This window comes from Eptatretus burgeri, chromosome 7, assembly GCF_056783735.1.
Source record: "Eptatretus burgeri isolate ZD-2024b chromosome 7, Ebu_testis_v1, whole genome shotgun sequence".
Classification (NCBI taxonomy): Eukaryota; Metazoa; Chordata; class Myxini; order Myxiniformes; family Myxinidae; genus Eptatretus; species Eptatretus burgeri.
This window is the reverse complement of record NC_140967.1, coordinates 72,512,861-72,532,644: the sequence shown is the minus strand read 5'-3', so window position 1 is coordinate 72,532,644 and position 19,784 is coordinate 72,512,861. Positions and strand designations below refer to the sequence as shown.

Genomic DNA, 19,784 nt, shown 5'->3' with positions numbered 1-19,784 from the left:
AGGTGTTTGAGATAGAGCAAAATGGTTTCAAGACTTTAGGTGGGGAATGACCTCAATATTATGCATAAAAAATATTGTCATCCGAGCTCTCAAAGTTTGGGCGGTCATACGATTTTTTATGTCGAAATTCGCAATTTTCTAAGTTCGTGACCTTGGGACGAAAATGAAAAAAAAAAAAAAAAAAAAAAAAAAAGAGCTCCGTGGGGCTATGCAGGTGCCATTGGGCTAACCAAATACCGAAACCACTGCCAGATTCGACAAACCCCTCGGAGAAGAAAATTTTCACGTCAAAATTCGCAATTTTCTAAGTTTGTGACCTTGTGACGAATATGAAAAAAAAAAAAAAAAAAAAAAAAAAAATCGAGCTCCGTGGGGCTATGCAGGTGCCATTGGGCTAACCAAATACCGAAACCCCTGTCAGATTCGGCAAACCCCCTAGGAGAAGATGTAAATTGAAATCCGCTACCCGCTAAAAACACGTTTTTTGGGCGTGGCTCCGCCCATAATGGTATTCTCTTCAACATACGATTCGTACATCAGGCAACATTAAGTACTGAACTGGAGTACTACGCCCATTTTCAGGAAAACACAACTAGATCATGATATAAACCTCCCACCAAAATTGTCAGGATCGGATCAAAACCCACGGATCAATGCTCGGGACAGACAGACACACAACAATAACGAATATAGTGGTCACATATTTTTTTTCGTGAAAATATTTTTTCGTGAACCAATAAATCTACATCTGATTTATTTTCCATTTTAAATTACAAAAATATTTCTTAAATTGGCTGGTTGTACATCTGCAAGGTTGGAGGAATTAGACACAACTTACATTCACACTTTTCAAATGATTGGCTCAGTGTCTATTTGGTAATATGACAAACTGAATTTATCAACATTGAACATGAAAAAAAAAATCAGCCATTTTCACCAATAAGCCAACTTTTTCCAGGACATCAGTCACAGGTATTTATGTTACCTTTTCAGATTGCAGGACATGAGGGAATAAAATAAAATTCATGAACTCAAGAAAATAAACTGGCTTGGGATCCTAGATCGTAGTCAGGTCAGGTTAGATCTGTGACCTGCTAAAGGTACCATGTAAACCTGTACTAACCTGTTCCATGGTCGGGTTGTCGGCGACTAAACCGTCTCCCCCACCAGGTTTTCTGGTGAGGAGGGTGTTTGGATATGGACACCCAGCAGGATTAAAAACAAAACCTGTCAAAGGGCGGAGGAGCTCCTTGTGAGCTAACGGCCATCCATATCTTGTGCCCAACTGTGTGTGCGGATGTCCTCTTGCAGTTGGGTTACTTTTTATTAGGAGGTTGGTAGCAGGATTTGCACTCCGGCCACCGTAAAACCCTTCGTTCCGCAAAACACAAAAACGCAAAAAAAAAATCTGAAAACCCACTCCGTGGGAGTACCTCCTGTGCAGCTTCCCTTCGCAGGGCAGCTCACCGGATGATGGGATTGGGGCAAAGCCTTTGGAACCCCAATCTTTGATGAAAGGAGAGAAACCATGGGGTAGCATCCCTGGGTCAGAATGTGGGAGAGTGCGCCGGAGTGGTGCTGAGGTGTCGTCCACCAGACGGCGTCTCCTTCGGTTAACCTGAGGTGTTCCCTTCGGGTGGGTGCCTGGAATGTCCAATCCCTAAGAGGATGATCACCTGTCTCTGTTATCATCTGAGCTCAAGCGTTTGGACATCGGTATTGCAGCACTCTCTGAGGTTCGGAGACCGGATTGCGGCGAGATAATGGTGGGTGGTTACACCTACTATTGGTATGGTCGCTCTGATGGTTACCATACTCGGGGAGTTGCTGTAGCTGTGTCCAATAAGCTGACCCCAATGAAAATTGAGGTAACACCAGTCAACGAGTGTATTATGAGACTAAGGATTCGTCACTCCTTAGGTGTCATTTCCCTGGTCTCTGTTTATGCTCCGACTGAGGCGAGTGATCTCACCGTGAAGGATGCATTCTACGCCACACTCGAGTCTGTGGTTGATCAGTGCCCCAGACGAGATACACTTCTAGTCTTGGGGGATTTCCATGCATCGACTGGAACTGATAGGGATGGTTACGAGACATGTGTTGGTCCCCATGGGTCAGGAACTATGAACCAGAATGGCACACCATTCCTTGACTTTGCAAGAAGCCATGGACTTAGGGTGGCTGGTTCATGGTTTCAGCACCCACAAGCTCATCGCTGGACTTGGTATTCCAACGCTGGTGGTGTGGCAAAAGAGATTGACAATGTCCTCGTTGACGGTCGCTGGAGGATGATCCAGAACTGCAGGGTCTACCAGAGTGCTCAGTTCCTCAATACTGACCACCGGCTTGTTGTAGCAACTCTAAAGCTGCACCTTAAATCCTGGAGAATGGTACCATCCCAGCCGAGGCTGGATGTTGGCAAGCTCAAGGATGAGAGAGTAGCTGAGGAGTTTGCGAACAGGCTGAATGGACATTTGGGGTGTTTGGGTGCTTTGGGGGGTCCTGAAGAGTTGTGGAGTACCTTCAAGACCACCGTCCTTGATGTTGCCGGTGGATGTCTTGGAACTCACCGCAGGGCAAAGAAGAATTTTGTCTCTCAAGGGACACTGGATACCATTGACCAGAGTCGCAGGGCCAGGCTGAATGGCAGAGCTGAGCTGTTCAGGGAGCTGAGGCGTAAAACTGAACGTGCACTAAGGGTTGACAAGGAGGCCTCTGTGCGAGGAATCTGTGAGGGGGTAGAGCATCACCTGTGGACAGGTGATTCTCGTCCCGCTTATAGGGGAATTCGCGCATTGCTTTCATCCAAGCCCATCCCTCGGAGCACTGCAGTTAGAGCAGAGAGTGGTCGACTCTTGACAGAGGTATCTGAAGTGAAGGCCCGCTGGGCCGGTTACTTTGAGCGGTTGTACCAGGCTGATCCCCCAGCTGTCAAGTTGGACGTCAAGGGTGTTACAATCCCTGTTGCTGACCCTCCAATCAACTGTGGTCAACCTTCACTTCTGGAAACACGGGCTGCGGTGAACCGGTTGAAATGGGGTAAAGCTCCAGGGATCTGTGGCATCCATGCTGAACTTCTCAAGGCTGGTGGAAATGCTGCACTCGGGTCATTGCATGCAGTTTTGTGCTCTGCCTGGAACACAGGCATCATCCCAACTGATTGGAAGAGGGGCCTTGTTGTTCCTCTCTGGAAGGGAAGGGTGATCGCCAAGACTGCAACAACTACCGAGGGGTGACGCTGCTCTCAGTGCCGGGCAAGGTCTTTGCTCGGATAATTATTGATAGGGTTCGCCACCATCTGCTTGAGCACCAGCGTCCAGAGCAGTCAGGCTTTACACCAAAGAGGTCAACGATTGACCGTATCCTTGCTCTCCGTGTCCTCACCGAACGCAGAAGAGAGTTTCGGCAGGGGCTGCTTGCAGCCTATGTTGATCTCCGTAAAGTGTTTGATTCAGTGAATCGGGATGCCCTCTGGAGGATTCTTGGTCTTCGTGGGGTGCCACCAAAACTGATCGATCTGATGTCTGAACTCTACTCTGGTACTGAGAGTGATGTGAAGTGTGGTGGTACTATCTCTGACTTATTTCCAGTTGTTACTGGAGTTCGTCAGGGGTGTGTACTGGCTCCACACATTTCAGCACTTGTCTGGCCTGGATTTTCGGGAGGATGTCGGCAAGATCAAGCTGCGGTGCATCGTTTGGGAATATCAAGATCTCGGACCTTGATTTTGCAGATGATGCAGTCATCTTTGGAGACATTAGATATCCTTTTGGGGGCCCTCGAGGTGCTGAATGAGGAGTCTGAGCCGCTGGGATTACGGGTTTCTTGGGTCAAAACTAAGATCCAGGCTTTCAATGACATCTTGGATGCTGCTGTCCTGTCTGTGTCTTTTTGTGGTGAGGATGTTGAGGTCATGGAGAGATTCACTTACCTTGGCAGTGATATTCATGTCTCTGCTGGCTGTGAGTCAGAGGTCAATAGACGTCTGGGTCGGGCCTGGGGAGTCATGGATTCACTGGATCATGGGGTGTGGCGCTGCCGGTACCTGTGCGGGAGGACGAAAGTCCGAGTCTTCAGATTATTGGTGCTTCCAGTCTTGCTCTATGGATGCGAGACTTGGACTCTGACCAAGGATCTGAGACGGAGACTTAATTCCCTTGGTACCAGGTCTCTTCAGAGAATCATTGGCTATCGCTGGTCAGATTTTGTGTCCAACGAGCGGTTGCTGAGAGAGACTTGGATGAGATTTGTTACCTGCATGGTCCGTGAGCATCAGTTGCGGCTGTATGGACATGTGGCTCATTTTCCTGACGCTGATTCTGCTCACCAGATTCTCTCAGCGAGGGAGTCTCGTGAGTGGAGGAGGCCAATGGGCCGACCACATGCCTCGTGGTTGCAGCAGGTTGACCAGCATCTCAAGAAGATGGGGATGGGCCTGGCATTTGCCTGGGGCAAGGCCAGACGGAGGCCCCTGGAGTACCGGTGGAAAGTGGACGCAGCGACGCACTGTTCTGGCACATGCTCCCATACCTGACCTGATCCTAGAGTCCTGAGTTCAAGCCCCGTTGGCCGCCAAATTCACACCAGGGGGTTGACTCAGCCTGTCATCCTTCCGAGTACCGGCAAAATGAGTACCAGTGTAGCAGCCAAAAGGCTGCACGCAAAGGTCAGGGGTATTGATGGATTTATTAAATCTGGTTTTGGTGTGGTGCAGGCATAATGGGCCGAATGGCTTCCTCCTGTGCATAATTTCCTTATAATCCATGTGTTCCAGAGTACAAAAATTTATCTCATGAGGATTTTTTGTGAACATTCAGAATATAGAACAACAAAATGGACTTACCCAAGGTTTTTTGAAAAGAAATCCATTAGATCACCTCGAGTCTTTGTGACAAATGACATGGTGGCTTCATGAACGTCACAAAGTTTTTTCCCTAGAATTCAAGTTAAAAAAGGATAAACAAATTAGGTTTAAACTCTTATTGCTAAGCAAAAAAAAAAGAAGACGACATTTGCAATCAGAAAAGAAAAACACAATTGTTTGACTTCTCAAAATTCAGAGTGCAAACAAAATATATATAACATATATAAATTAACCACCATCTACTTCTTGCAAAGGAAGACTGCATGAAGCAACCAGGAAAAGCTACACGAAGCAAACCCTTTACTGTTTCAAACCTGACTTGGGTTCATCTCTAGTTGACATTCAGAAGTAGTACATACCTGAGAACTTCAATGCAACACGCCCTCTCAGCCGCAAGATCAGTTTCATCACTTATTGACGAGTAATCAGCAACAGCGTGGACAGAAACGTGCACCACCGAGGCTCCCAAGCATGTACCACAATGCGATGCCATTACCAGTTAAAATATAAATGTACTTCAAAACCAATCACACATCTTACCCATAATTGGAGGAAATAGCCAATCAGTTATCACCTGGTTCATTGCCCCAGGTGACGAGGATTATAAATAAATTAACCTCCATGCATCTCTTGCCAAGGAAGGCTGCATGAAGCAACCAGGAAATGCTACACAAGATAAGCCCATTACTGTTTCAAATTTGACCGCGATTCCTCTGCAGTTGATATTCTCAAGTAACACATACCTGAGAAGTCTAATGCCGGACCGGTATCATCACTCATTGGCGAGTATACCGACAGGAAGTTGCCGATTTAAGACAATTATATGTCCTCTATAAGTCCTTAAGTGAAGGTTAAGTTAAGTCTGGGTGACCAAAATCAATGCATCCCTCCCCCACCTCCCATTATAACACTGCATATGGGAAAATAATGACCGTAAAACTGCATTTCATATGGCGTCATACTTTTTAGGAACACATCCCGACATAAATCTGCAACTTACTGTAAATGCATACACCTCAGTAAACTCTTGAGATAACGTGAAAAATATAATTATGTTCAAATCAGGATTTTTGAAAGAAGAGAGAAAATTGAGATAAAATACGCAAATACAACAGCAAATGAGAGGTAAGCATCGAAGTGCCATGTTAAGACATTTCCTACATGCAGGGCAGCGTGCTATATGATACAAAATAAACATACATCTATGTATATACACAAACTTGGCTTCACAGTCCATGGCCAGTGGCTTTTAGCCCAAATGCATATATATATATATATATATATATATATATATATATATATATATATATATATATATATATATATATATATATATATATATATATATATATAGAAAAAGGCGGCACTTCCAAATAGAAGGTAAAACTCAATCTATTCCACTAATTTGAACAATAAGCAAGAGCAGACCCAGTCTCAGGCGACATTTCACCAGCTTCACGGCTGGCTTCCTCAGGCCAAGACAATGGACTATTGGCCTGAGGAAGCCAGCTGTGAAGCTGGTGAAACATCTCCTGAAACAGGGTCTGCGCTTGCTTATTGCTCAAATTAGCAGTTGATCGAGATTTACTTTTCGTTGGAAGCAGCCTTCTTCTTCTTCTTTAAAAATGTGCAATTCCAACCACCCCAATCTTGTACAATATATATGTATATATGGATATACATGTATAATACATAAATATATATATATATATATATATAGGTCAGGTATGGGAGCATGTGCCAGAACAGCGCGTCGCTGCGTCCACTTTGCGCCGGTACTCCAGGGGCCACCGTCTGGCCATCCCCCAGGCAGATGCCAGGCCCATCCCCATCTCCTTGAGATGGTCAACCTGCTGCAACCACGAGATATATATATATATATATATATATATATATATATATATATATATATATATATATATATATATATATATATATATATATATATATATATATATATAAACAAACAAACATACATATATACCCACACACGTTAGTTATAGTGCCTACGGAAGGTCGACACCCCCTTTCCAAATTTTCACCTTTTGTTGCCATATAGCCTGGAATTAAATCAGACTTTTTCCACCTTCATTTACACATAGTAACCCACAACTTCCAAATGAAAAACAAATTCCACAAGTTTCAGAAAATTAATAAAAAATACAAAACGAGAATATCTTGGTTGAATAAGTGTCCACCCCCTTGAATTAATAGTTGGTGGAAGCACTTTTGACAGCAATTACAGCTGTAAGTCTGTTGGGATAGGTCTCTATCAACTTTGCACACCTTGATTGGGAAATATTTGCCCATTCTTCTGAACAAAACTGTTCAAGATCAGCTAAGTTGCATGGGGAGCCTTGGGCAGCAATCTTCATGTCATGCCACAGATTTTCGATTTGATTTAGGTCGGAGCTTTGACTGGGCCACTCAAGAACATCTTTCTTTTTGCTCCTTAGCCATTCCAGGGTGGCTTTGGTTGTGTGCTTTGGGTTGTTGTCATACTGAAAGGTGAACTTCCGTCCCAATTTCAGTTTTCTTGCAGAGGGCAGCATATATGCCTCTCGGATTTTTCTGCATTTTTCTCCATCCATTTGCCCTTCTATCCTGACAAGTGTCCCAGTCCCTGCTGATGAGAAACATCCCCATAACATGATGCTGCCACCACCATGCTTCACAGTCCAGATGGTGTTTTTTGGGTGATTTACTGTGTTGGGTTTGCAGCAAATGTAACGTTTTGCATTTCGGCAAAAAGGTCCCATCTTGGTTCCATCAGACAAAGCTTTTTGCCACACGGCTTCAGAATCTCTGAAGTAGTTTTTTTGTGAACCTCAAACGGGACTTAAAGTGGGCTTTTTTGAGTAATGGCTTCCTTCTTGCTTCCCGACAGCACAAGCCAGACTTGTGGAGTGCTTGGGATGTTATTGTCACATGCACACAGTGACCAGTCTTTGCCAAAAAGGCCTGTAGCTCTCTCAAAGTTGCCATTTGTCTCTTGGTGGCCTCTGATTCTCCTCCTTGCTTGGTCATCCGGTTTGGGGAGGACGGCCTGATCTCGGCAGGGACGACCATACACCTTGCACTTATTAATGATTGTTTTGACTGTGCTCCAATGTATATTTAAGGCTTTTGAAATATTTTTTATACCTTTCCACTAATCTGTGGCTTTCCACAACTTTATTCTGGAGTTCTTTTGAAAGCTCCTTGGTTCTCATGGTTGAGTCTTTTCTGTGAAATGCACACCCAGCAGAGGAAACCTCCAGGAACAGATTTTATTGTGAAATAATCAGAATCAGTACAATTTAACAAAGGTGGAGGCCAATTAACTAGGTGTGCGATCTTGAAGGTGGTTGGGTGCACCTGAGCTAACTTAGAATTGCAATAAGAGGGAGGGGGTTGGGGAGGGTGTGAGAGGGGGGTTTGGGGAGGGGTGGGTGGGTACTTATCCAACCAAACTATTCTAGTTTTGTATTTTTAATTAATTTCCTGAAATTTGTTGAATTTGTTTTTCACCTGGAAGTTGTAGGTTACGATGTGTACATAAAGGTGGACAAAGTCTGATTTAATGTAATCTAATTCCAGGCTACAAGGCAACAAAAGGTGAAAATTTTGAAATAGACGGGTCAATATACTGCCTGACCCCCAAAAAATTGCAAACTTTTGTTTTATGCTTATTTCTAGTAGCTTATGATGTGGAAGACAACATATTAAAAGTTGGACAATTTTGACACATGGGAAAGTCCCTCAGTGACGTCAGAAAACAAGATGGCTGCCGGCAGATAAAACGTCAAAAAATTGACTGATAATCATCAGACCACTAACAATTTAAAGTTAATTTTGCACCAATATTTGTATTATGATCGTTGCTGGTAGTTTATGCAGTGCTAATCCTGAGACCATTCGCAATTTAAAGTAAATGTTTGCACAAATATATGTTCTTTGATTGTTTCTGCCAGTCTATGACATGGAAAGCAACATATAAAAAATTGGACAATTTTGACACATGTGGAAGTACCATATGCCTTCTTGTCTTAGATTCCAGTTTCATCCTCCTCCTCCTCCTCCTCTATCTCTGGTTCAACACTCATATTGTCACAGTTGCTGTCCTGGCAATGTCCACATGCACTGGTGCATTCTAATCCATGCTTCCTACATGAACACCTTAGTGTTTTGCACCCCCCTGAACAGTTGCAGTGAATCATCTGAAGTAGTATGTCTGGAGCAGGGCTTTTGTCTGTCATCACTGGAACAAGTTTTCCTCCTTCTACCTTCCATCCCCACTCCGTTGGCTCCATTCCACAACAAAGGCCCATCCATTCCATTACCTGGTAATAGGTCCGCAGAGAATGAAACTTGCAGGCAGCGGATGTTGGGGGCAGTCTTTCAGGAGTGACAAATGCCTTTGCCCTTGCAACCTTTTTGCAGAGAATGTTGTATCTGATCGATGCCAATGAGTCGTTCTGATTTGCTTTAAACAATGCCACCATTGCTCTGCAGCCTGCAGTTTCAATAACATCCTGACTCTGCTGTGGTTTACAGAACACCTTTGAGCTGTCTATCAGTTCCTTTTTTCTTGATGATTCTTTGAAACCCTGACTTCTTTCCAATCCCAAAGACACGAGACGTTGCGTCATAGCCAGTTAATGCATGAAGGAACAATATATCTCTGCAGGCTGCATTTCCAAGTATCTGCTGAAGGACTTTGATATTGTAGACATTTGATTTTGCCTTGTCAGAACGGAAATAGAGTTCAATGCAGTTTGTCTCCACCATATAGAAGAGCAGGAGGAGAAGGAGATCTGTATCTTCTCCAATGAGGGTTGTAGAGCTGGAAGCCGCATTTGCGACGGCCGCTTTTGCAATCTCAACATCAGCATCTCCCTCTGCTTGGATCACCTCACCTCTATAATCAACAGTATCATTGCCTGCTTGTTTGACTCATTCGACAGAAAGTCCTCCTTTTTCCCCAACAAATTTTGTTGACTCTGTAATGTTAACCTTGGTGGCATTCTTGTTTCTATTCCGACGTTGATGAGAACAGTCCTTTGTGCTTGGCCCAGCCTCATAACCATCAAACACAACAGTAGCTTTGCCATAGTGTCTGACTGTAAATGAGGCATATTCATCTGCAATGGAACTGTAGGTGAATCCCTCTGTCCACTTTAAGCGGTGAATAAGTGATCCCCCACCAAGAACATAGTGATCTGTTCCTGGAACTGTCTGGTTGACAGCATTGTCAGATTTGGTTGTAGCATAATTCCTTATTGCCTCCGCCAACTGTGGTTTATCTGGCTGGCACAGGATGTTTTTTGCCTCAAAAAGAGACATTGGGTATGGGCAGAGTTCATATTTCATCACTTCACCTATCTGGAGATCTCCCGTCTGTGACACGACTAAGAACCTCTGGAATAGTAATGCTGGATCTATTGTGCGGTCCTCAGCAACTTTGACTGCCCTGCTGGATGCAAGTGTCTTGACTTTAGAACTCCTTTTGTGTGAATAGGAGTAAGCTGGGTGATCATCCATCTTCTTGACAATGTCACTACCTACTTTGAATAGGTCATGAACATTGACATCCTCATTTGCAGTAACCCCTGTGATGATATTGCGCAATGACTTGTCATCAGAAAATGGTATGAAGCTGTCCAGTTTTTCGGCAACTTTGCCACGATCAGCTTCATCTCGACTCACCCTGGATGTTGTCAACTCCTTATGTTGTTCACTTGTTGAGTAGCTACTCGAGGTCAGTTCTTGCATAGCAAGGTTGTAGGAGGACGATATGGTTGAAGACAGAGTCCAAACTACTCTCTGGTGCTCTGACATCCCACTTCCTCGAGTCAGCCCCCCTTGGCTTTTCAGTGAGCGTATTAATGTCTGTTCTATCACAAGATCAGAGCCTAGGCCAGCCCAGTATTGGTCACTGCGCCGGATTACATGATAACCAGATTGGAACTTCTGATGAACCTCAGGGTTGTCATCCTCTAACGCAAGCATCTTCTCGAGATAGAGTCGAGCTGACTTCAGGTAATTGGGATGGCCAGCTGCTGCAAATATCGGTAAGCAAGCTGATATGGCTTGGAGATGCATCTCCCAGGACCCCGTCCGATCAGCTGCCACAAGTGCCCTTGCAATTCCCAACATACGCTGGTAGTTGATCCAAAGTGCACTGGTTTGAGTCCTTTGCAAGTTTATTCCTTTCCTGATTCAATCTATCGTCAATGAAATGAATGCACTCTGATTGCAACACAGACTCTATAGTGTCACTTTCGACAGTCTCCAGGGAAATGTACAGTCGCTCCAGTTCTGCCACTTGTTCTTGAAACCCAGGGTCAACTTCCACAATCTTGCCAACAACCTGACGTGTAAGACACTGATCCACAAGCAAATGGCCACGAAAAGCACGTTGCACCGCCTTCCCACTCAGCATGTGTACAACAGCATTTTGACCATACACTGTTTCCAGGATCTCTTTCAGTCCACTTTCATTCATCAAACTTCCAATGGCACCCAACAAATTCATTAATGTGTGGAAGCTCCCAAGCAGTAGCACTGCATTATGGATTGGGTTATCAGCAGGAAGAGTATTCACTAGCTCAGAGGCCTTCCAAAACAGCGGTTGGTCAAATGTGATGATTGCTGGCATGTTGTGTTTTGATGCAAGTTTGCTCAGGTAATCAAGAGTTGACAAGATGCAGGTTTTGTCACCTAGGTTCATATTAATCATTGGGAGAAACTGTATTGAGGCTTTCCCTGGGTGATCACACTCCTCATGCAGAAAGTGCATCATGCCTTGCCAATTTGGTGCACCCTTTTCGAAGCAAAATGACATCTCCCATAATATGTCAATTGTGCGATCACAAATTGATAACTAGAACGGGCACTCGTAGAGCGCATACCTTCGCCGCAGCCACTAGTTACCTTTGTATTAAGTTGTCCACAACGCATCTCAATACAAATATGCATTTCATGACCCCCATGACCTTTGACCCATAACCGCTACCTAGGGTGACAATAGTACTATACCTTGTGTCATTTCAGAGGATGGGGAATTGAACACTGAACAATTTGTAGTTAATTTGATGTAAATCGGAAACATATTAACCGTTTTCATCATGAAAAAACGATGTTGACCTTTTTGTGACCTTGACCTTTGATCCGATCACTCCCAAAATCTTATGGATTTGTCCTTTCATGATGCCAAACAAATCCAAAACAATTAAAGCCTCTCTGCGTTTTGTTTTTTTTGCGTGAAGTTGTCCACAACACTTTCCAATATAAATGTGAATTTGTGTGACCTCCAACCGCTGCCTTGGGTGACAAAAGTATGAAACCATGTGTCATATTAGAGGATGGGGAATTTAATTTTGAACATTTTGGAGTTAATTTGCTGTGAATCAAAACAAAATTGACAATTTAATCGCGAAAAAACGATTTTGACCTTTTTGTGACCTTGACCTTAACATTTGATCCGATCGCTCCCAAAATCTAATCAATTTGTCCTCTCGTGATGCCAAACACATCCACAGAATTTCATGACAATCTGCGAAGTGGTTTTTGTGTAATGTTGTCCACAACGCTTCCCAATGAAATACTCCATTTTGGTGACCCCCTTGACCTTTGACTTCCACAGACTAACTAGGGTTGCAAACACTATACCATACGCTATATCAGTGGATCGAGATTTGAATACTGAACATTTTGGACTTAATTTGATGTAAATCGGAACAAAATTGACACTTTAATCGCAAAAAAACGATTTTGACCTTTTTGTGACCTTGACCTTGACCTTTGATCCGATCGCTCCCAAAAGCTTCGCCTGGCGTCCTTGAGTAACTGCACATCATCTCTGAAAATTTCATGCAAATCGGTCCAGCAGTTTTTGCGCAATGTTGTCCGCACACATATTTACCAATAAATAAATACACAGGGGTCAATACAATACCTTCGTCAAACGAAGTTTGCGAAGGTAACAAAGGGAGGGGCTGAAATTTGAGGTTGCGGTTGATGTGCTCTGCATAGCGGTAATCTATTATATTGATCTTCGTTAGTTCAACGAGCTTCCTGTCAGACATTTTCTTTCTAGATATGATGTGGCTAGATTGCCGCCCTGGTGTAATAGCTGCTATCATGCCCATCCCATGAAAGGTACCCTTTCCATCCAACGTTATGATGTTGTGGTCCACATTGTCTCCAGCAAATAACAAGGATGTATCAAGAATGTCGGTGTCACCTCCAAACACACCCGGAGCAAGAGAAGAAGCTGCATTTACTTCAAACCGTTGCACTTTGGAGTAAGATGAGGAAAAGCCAAAGGTTGATAGACTATCTATCAAGAAACGAGACCTATACAAGTGATGCATTTGCACTGCAAGACCAAGCTGCAATGGTGCAATTACAGCCCTTGGACGCACTGCTTGGATGACTGCTTGTCCAATACCAGCAACCTCCCTAGATGTATCTTTCCCGACCAAAAGATGCTGCAGCAAGAATTGCAGGCTAGCTGGGACATACCCCAATGCAGCAGTAAGGCTTAGGTCTGCAGTAGTTGGGTATGTATCCCCATGTGGTGCAACTGTTGTTTTTATGTCACTTTTTATTAGTTTTGCAGCAGTCTGAAGAATTGCACGTTTTTGTGCTTCTTCATCATCTTCTCGTGGTGTATTGTCGTGGTCACGGAGGATCTGGGACGTTTTTTTCTCTGAATGTCACAATGTCTTTTAAGCCTCTACCCTCTGCCATGAGTATAGATTCACAATATCGTTTTTTAAGCTGTTCCTTCATGTATTGGTTCCCATATGCATTGGATTCACTATCGCCCAGGTATTGTTCCATTCTAGCCACGAGGTCTGTAATTGTTAACTGTTCCTCATCATTGTCTTCAAGAAAAGAGCACACCTTATCGAAAGCCTCATTCTGGTCACTGTCCTTAGGCCTTCCCATTTTTCGTCTCTTGTTTGACTCAGTCGGCTTGAACCGTTGTGGAATGTCTCGCATTGTGCGAAAATTAATGTTGCAGGACTTGTGGTACACACAGTCAGCGGCATGGAGATCACCCTCAAAATATTCAATGCGGCCTTGAACAGCAATGGCCCATTCATCGCTCCTTGTTTTGCAATGAACTGATATAGTTTTAACAAATGCGTCAGTCTTCACGTAGCCAAAACTGGCTGTTTCTGCATGGCCTCGCTTTGGGTCCTCTTCCTTAACTTCAGTGCCGCAGAAAAGGCAATGTGTTTTACTGTTATATGGTCCCAGGGAAATGCGAGCACTCCTCTTGACTGATGGAGCTGATTCCACATGATCCTTCTTGGTTAAAGCAATGTCCTTTTTGTTTATGAGATTCACTCGACATGATTTGTGAACACTGGTACCAGCTAGAATTCTGATGTCAACACCCCTTTCGGCACTTGCACGGTTGATGCCTTATGCTCCTTTCTCACGAACTAATACTGTTTCCTCACAGTCCAATCCCCTTTGGTATAAAGGGCAGGTCTCTTTACCATATAAAGAGTTCATTTTCTATCTCTGAAAATACAAAAATGAGATCTTTTAGAAGCATGCAGTCAATTTATATTGGCCATATACATTGAATGCCATCAGAGCATTCTCCGCCCCTGAAACCGAGATATTTATGTAAGATATATATTAGGAGGAAACATACTATGGAATAATCTGCATAGTGGTTCGTTTTCGACGTAGTGAATAGTGCATGGTTTAGTGACATTTTTATCATGTCAAAAATTTTTACTTTCCCATGGTCCATTTCTGTCCAACTTTTGATATGTTCCGAAGTAAGTCTTAAAATATAAGGAGATGCAATAAAACAAAAATTTGCAATTTTTTGGGGGTACGGCTGTTCTGGTTATATATTGACCCGTCTAAGGGGGTATAGCTGTAGACTTTGTCAGCACTGTATATGGATTCACACACACATTTGTTTTTGCAGGCTTGGTGTTACTCAAACTTCACTCTTGGCTGGCTGCTAAGAAAAAAGAACATTGGAACAGTGTACGCAGAAAATAAGATTGTGGTTAACCTTGAGTAATCCAGAGGAGTGCTGTGTGAGCAGAGCTAGGGAGTGACCCGTTATTTCCTCTTATCTCTACTTTTGTTCCACCATTCTTATAATGAAATAAGCCAACTGCTTGCAGCTGGTCAGGTTGAAAAGGACAATTGTGAGATAAATACTTATCCAAAAATAAAACCGACTATATAAGAGGGTAGTATTGTGACGAATCTGGAAGCCATGAGCACTCAACATACAGGTCCGAGAGAACAGTTATATCGGTAAGTATGTGATGTTTAGTTAGGGTCCCCGTCCCCTGTTTAATGGGTGAATAAATGTACATGCGCTGTGAGTTACTTTGATAGTCAGGGTTTCTTTCATTTTTACACCCCTCATAACTACAACGCCAGTATCGCCTTCACCTCGCTTCCTCACACCAATGTTATGGCCTATGTGTGTGTCAGCAGGTACGTGGGCGGAGTTCACGAAGACCTGACATCTCTCTCGCCCAATCCGTGGGGGGGGCATGGATGAGGTGGCCGTAAGTCGGTCAAAGGGCACAGAGCGGGCTCCAAGAGAAGCAAAGCCTCTTCGGCGGGCGGGGAGTCGAGACGCCTGTCACCCCCCCCCCACCCCCGGTCCAATCAACGGCCCTGGCGCCCGTTTTGGCCAATAACAGGGCGACGAGTGCATTCTGCGCGCCAAAACACAGAACATGACACCGAGGTTTGGCTGAGGAGGGCAAGAATAAAGGTTCCGGAATAGAGAGAAACTTGTGAGAAGAGTGGTGATCACGTTTGCCTGACGCGAGTGGTTATCACGTTCGCCTGACACGCGAAACGTCCCCGGTGGTGGTTCCTCTTTTGGGAAACCAGTTTTTCGACTTGCCAGACTTCGCCCTGCCGGCCTCCGTTCACCGGGAGCCCGGTCGTCAGGACGCCTGGACTGCTACAGGTCCGAGTCCCACCACCCCGAAGACCAGGTGGACAGGTCCGAGTACAGGCTCTGGTCTTCAGCTCTCCTTTCCCTCTGAGCTGGAGGCCTCAATAAAGACTGTGGCCACCGGTTCGTGTGTGTGTGTGTGTGTGTGTGTGTGTGTGTGTGTGTGTGTGTGTGTGTGTGTGTGTGTGTGTGTGTGTGTGTGTGTGTGTGTGTATTTGTGGGCCTGTCTGCAAGTAGGAATTGTACAAGTGCTCTTTGCTGTGAATACTTGCACCTCATAGTCATGATAACTCTGCCTCTTGGGTGCTCTCCCCTTTCCCCCATTATAAATAAATACATTTGTTAAATGTATCAGTTCGTTGCTGTGTTTTTCCCATTGGCTTAGCATCATGCGTGTTGGTGAAATATAAAGGCTGTTGCCACTGTCAATGCACATTAGGACCGACGGAACTTCGGCAACCGTCCGTTCGGGTTGCGCACGGGTCGGGCACGCTAACGGCTCGACTCATACGAGGGCCGTCGAGGATGTGGATACTCGGTAACTCGCCACGTAGATCTCGAGGTATTTTGAAGATTGGCAAATAACCATGTACCAGGTGGTGGAATTATTGACAATTCACGGTCCGGTAAGGGACCCGCTCTTTCGGAGTTTTCCGAAAGGTACGATCTAGATTCCGGGTGTTCAGTCGAGTCGACTCTACCACCCCATCTAGCGGTCGTGCTCGCAGCCGATACCCTGTCCGCAACAGTATAAACGTCTCTGACAGAGCGGCACCCTCCGGGCTTCCTCAGTTACTTAATTGATATTCCTGGTGTTTGCTGCGCTCCGTGTGCACGTATTGGTGGGAAATAAACAGCTTTCTCTCAAGTACATAAGGGTGGTCCAAAAACAGCAAAAAAAAATAAAAATAAAAAATGCTCATGTTATCTCCACAAGCCTTAAATTATTCCACTATGATTCAATAATGCGCATGAAAAATTTTAAGTTGATCGGAGGTGATTTAGAGGTCGCTCCATGAGTTGGTTAAATTAGGGTATGGTCAGGTACGATTACGGGTACTTCTGGATGTCCGAGGTGGAAATGGAGTGCATTTTCGAACTCTATGGGGTCGATTTACTCAAAGAAATGACTGCACCGACATTGAATTCACTACCATTATCGAAAAATATGACCTAAAACAAGATTTATCATTACTGGAGTTGAGTAACTAATCCTACTCATTTCGATATTTTCTAATCTACAATTAATTTGTGGTCCGTCTAAACATTTCTTAGAGTAAATCGACCCCACTGAGTTCGAAAATGCAGTCCATTTTCACCTTGGAGGTTTAGAAGTGTACGGATTCGCATCTCACCATACCCTAATTTTTCAATCAATGGAATTTACAAACTATTAGAATATTTCGTCTCATTTACCAAATACCACTATCATCTCCGCCTCTATTGCTGTCTCCACTCCCGCCTGAACTTATTTCTAGCTGGCCCAACATCCAGTGTTTTAGAATCAATGATTCATGAAAAATATGTGTTATTTATTTAGTTATTATTATTATATTAAATTCTTCCAAACTCGGCGTTAAAAGCCAGCTAATTCTCCGAACGCACCATGGCAGTCAAAGTGAGGAAATGACACGACGAGCAGGTTCACGGTCAACAATGGGGGACATTTATTTAAACAAGCACATGAGCAATCAATGGGGGGATGGGGACATGACACGAGAAAAGCCTACAGCCGGTATAAGAAATGCAAGTATATGCAGGCACTTATACAATTCACTACTTAAAGGACTGGTGCAACGCACGAAAGCACGCGCACATATGATCGGACCAGCTGGTCTTTATTGAGACAAATCTCGGACCTGCCCGCCTCGTGTGGTCTTCGAGGACCAGGTCTCCGGGGCCGACTGGACCCCCAGCACAATCCGGATGATCCAAGTGAGCGAAGTCGGCAGAGCGACGGCTGGCGGGAGAAGGCACTCCGTGCGCACTACCCAGAACTCGTGCGCAACCAGAACCACAGGAGGACCAGCGGAGAACCAGCCATGAATGACGACAGGAGGACAACGCCCAGAGAACCAACAAGAAGCTTGAAGCTCGAAGAAGCTCAAAGAAATTGGTAGAAGCCGGTAGCAGCTGGTAGCAGCTGGTAAAAAGCCGTTTCCGTCCTTCTCTTCCCTTTTTATTTCTCCCGGGTGTGCCTCGCTTCCTGCGTGACTCATCCGCTGTCGGTGGGGGCTGCCGCATTCCATTCCCCCTGCTGGCTGCTTTTATGCCCATATTCGGAAAGGAATTCGGATCGTGGATGTAGTCTGAACACGCCTGCATTCCATTCCCCCCCCACCCCCACCCCCACAAGCGCGCGGAGGATGCCGGGAGGAGAGGGTTTGGTGGGTGGGGGCTTCACCTTTCACCTATTGAGCACGCACAGAATGCCGGGAGCGGAGGGTTTGGTGGGTGGGGGCTTCACCTTTCCCCTACAAAGCGCGTGGGGGATGCCGGGAGCTGAGGGCTTGTGCTGTTCCGCAGCGTGTCCGCAACCAACGGGCATTTTGCAGCTGTCGCTGAAGATGGGGTTTTCCTAATACAAATCGCAGCGCCTTTATTTACCCATTAAACAAGGGGAAAGGACTATCTACAAAACACGTACTTACCGAGATAACTAATCTATAGGAACCTGAATGTTTGTGTGCTCATGGCTTCCAGATCCGCAACAATATATATATATATATATATATATATATATATATATATATATATATATATATATATATATATATATATATATATATATATATATATATATATATATATATAGTTACGGATCCGGGGTGGCAGGACTCTCGCCCAACTCTTGGCGCCACCCTCACCACCACAGTCTCCAGGGTTTATAATGCCGGCCGGCTCGGCACAGGCCTCGGGTCACGCGTCTTCAATCGAGATACCAACGTAATCCTTGTACTTTACCAGTTGGGGAAATAGAACCCTGGTTACAGACTGGTTGTGTCAGATGCTGAGCGTTTTTTGCCAGTCTGTAACCATTTTGGTTTTATATGCCAATCGAACGGATCACTCCTCGACGCGACACAAATTAATCCATAGCGGCAACGTCATACGAACCAACCAGATTTATTGGGGAACACGACACAAGCAAAACATTCACGACAATGCTTTTATTAACAATGTTTAACCCGTTCTTAACTCGGGAACCACGGACTTCAGGTTTCGAGGGGGTCGCTACCGAGATATGCCTTAAACAACGTGCAAACAAGACAGACAGACAGAACAGCATGCATGCAAGACAGAGTACTTGTTGAGGTTTCATGGACGAGAGGACAGCGTCAAAAGCACGAATGCCGCTCGCAATAAGCTGATGTCCACGGATTCGAGCTCCCAGCTCGAACGTGCCGCGTGGCAAGATGGAGGCCTCATACTCTTGCCCCCTTCGCACCGCACGTGGTCTGCGTGCGCTCTGACCCCGCGTAAGGTCGACGGCACAAGACCGCCAGATCAACGATGGGCCTCAGCCGATCTCTCCCAAGGTCCAGCACACAAATCCAGGCCTGGCCTGTTCACCCGACAAGGCCCAAATCGAGGCGTCGGGCTCCGGAAAGCGGATCGGCAAACGTATCGAGCCGTTGGTGTGAGCAGGGACCGTCAGAGGCTCCGTTGTCTCCTCTACTGCCTTCCCGCCTCGAAGCCCGACTTCCCAACTCCGTCCTCTCAGTTTCTCTCTCTCTCTGTCGAATCACCTTTTCTTTCTTTTTCCACGCTCGCCTCTCAAAGCCGGCTGCCGTCTCTCTCACAGCAGAATCACCTCCTCATAAGAGTCGATCGCCGACTCGACGTGCAGGGTGCCTCTCCCACTGCCCCAAAAAGGCAGACTCGACGTGCAGGCCACCTCTCTTACGTTCGCATCGAAACACCCCGAGCACGCCTTCCTCAGCGCCTGTTCGCCCCAAAACGGAACCCCTTTTC

General features: G+C 45.1%; 2 protein-coding genes across 2 annotated transcripts in view; both read right to left on the bottom strand.

Annotated features, from left to right (window-relative positions):
- Positions 1-19,784, bottom strand: part of LOC147023527 (FACT complex subunit SPT16-like) — a 102,887-nt gene that overhangs the window by 51,178 nt on the left and 31,925 nt on the right. The window contains exon 8 of the mRNA XM_085889031.1: positions 4,844-4,934. Within this exon, the coding sequence (XP_085745157.1) occupies positions 4,844-4,934 (91 nt within the window). The remainder of the gene's footprint in view (positions 1-4,843; positions 4,935-19,784) is intronic.
- LOC147023528 (uncharacterized) lies at positions 8,274-18,541 on the bottom strand. The gene is given in 5 exon segments (XM_085887156.1): positions 8,274-9,501; positions 9,860-11,005; positions 11,109-11,669; positions 12,535-13,554; positions 13,556-18,541. Coding segments are annotated over 5 exon segments (4,158 nt in total). The 5' UTR covers positions 14,378-18,541; the 3' UTR covers positions 8,274-8,892.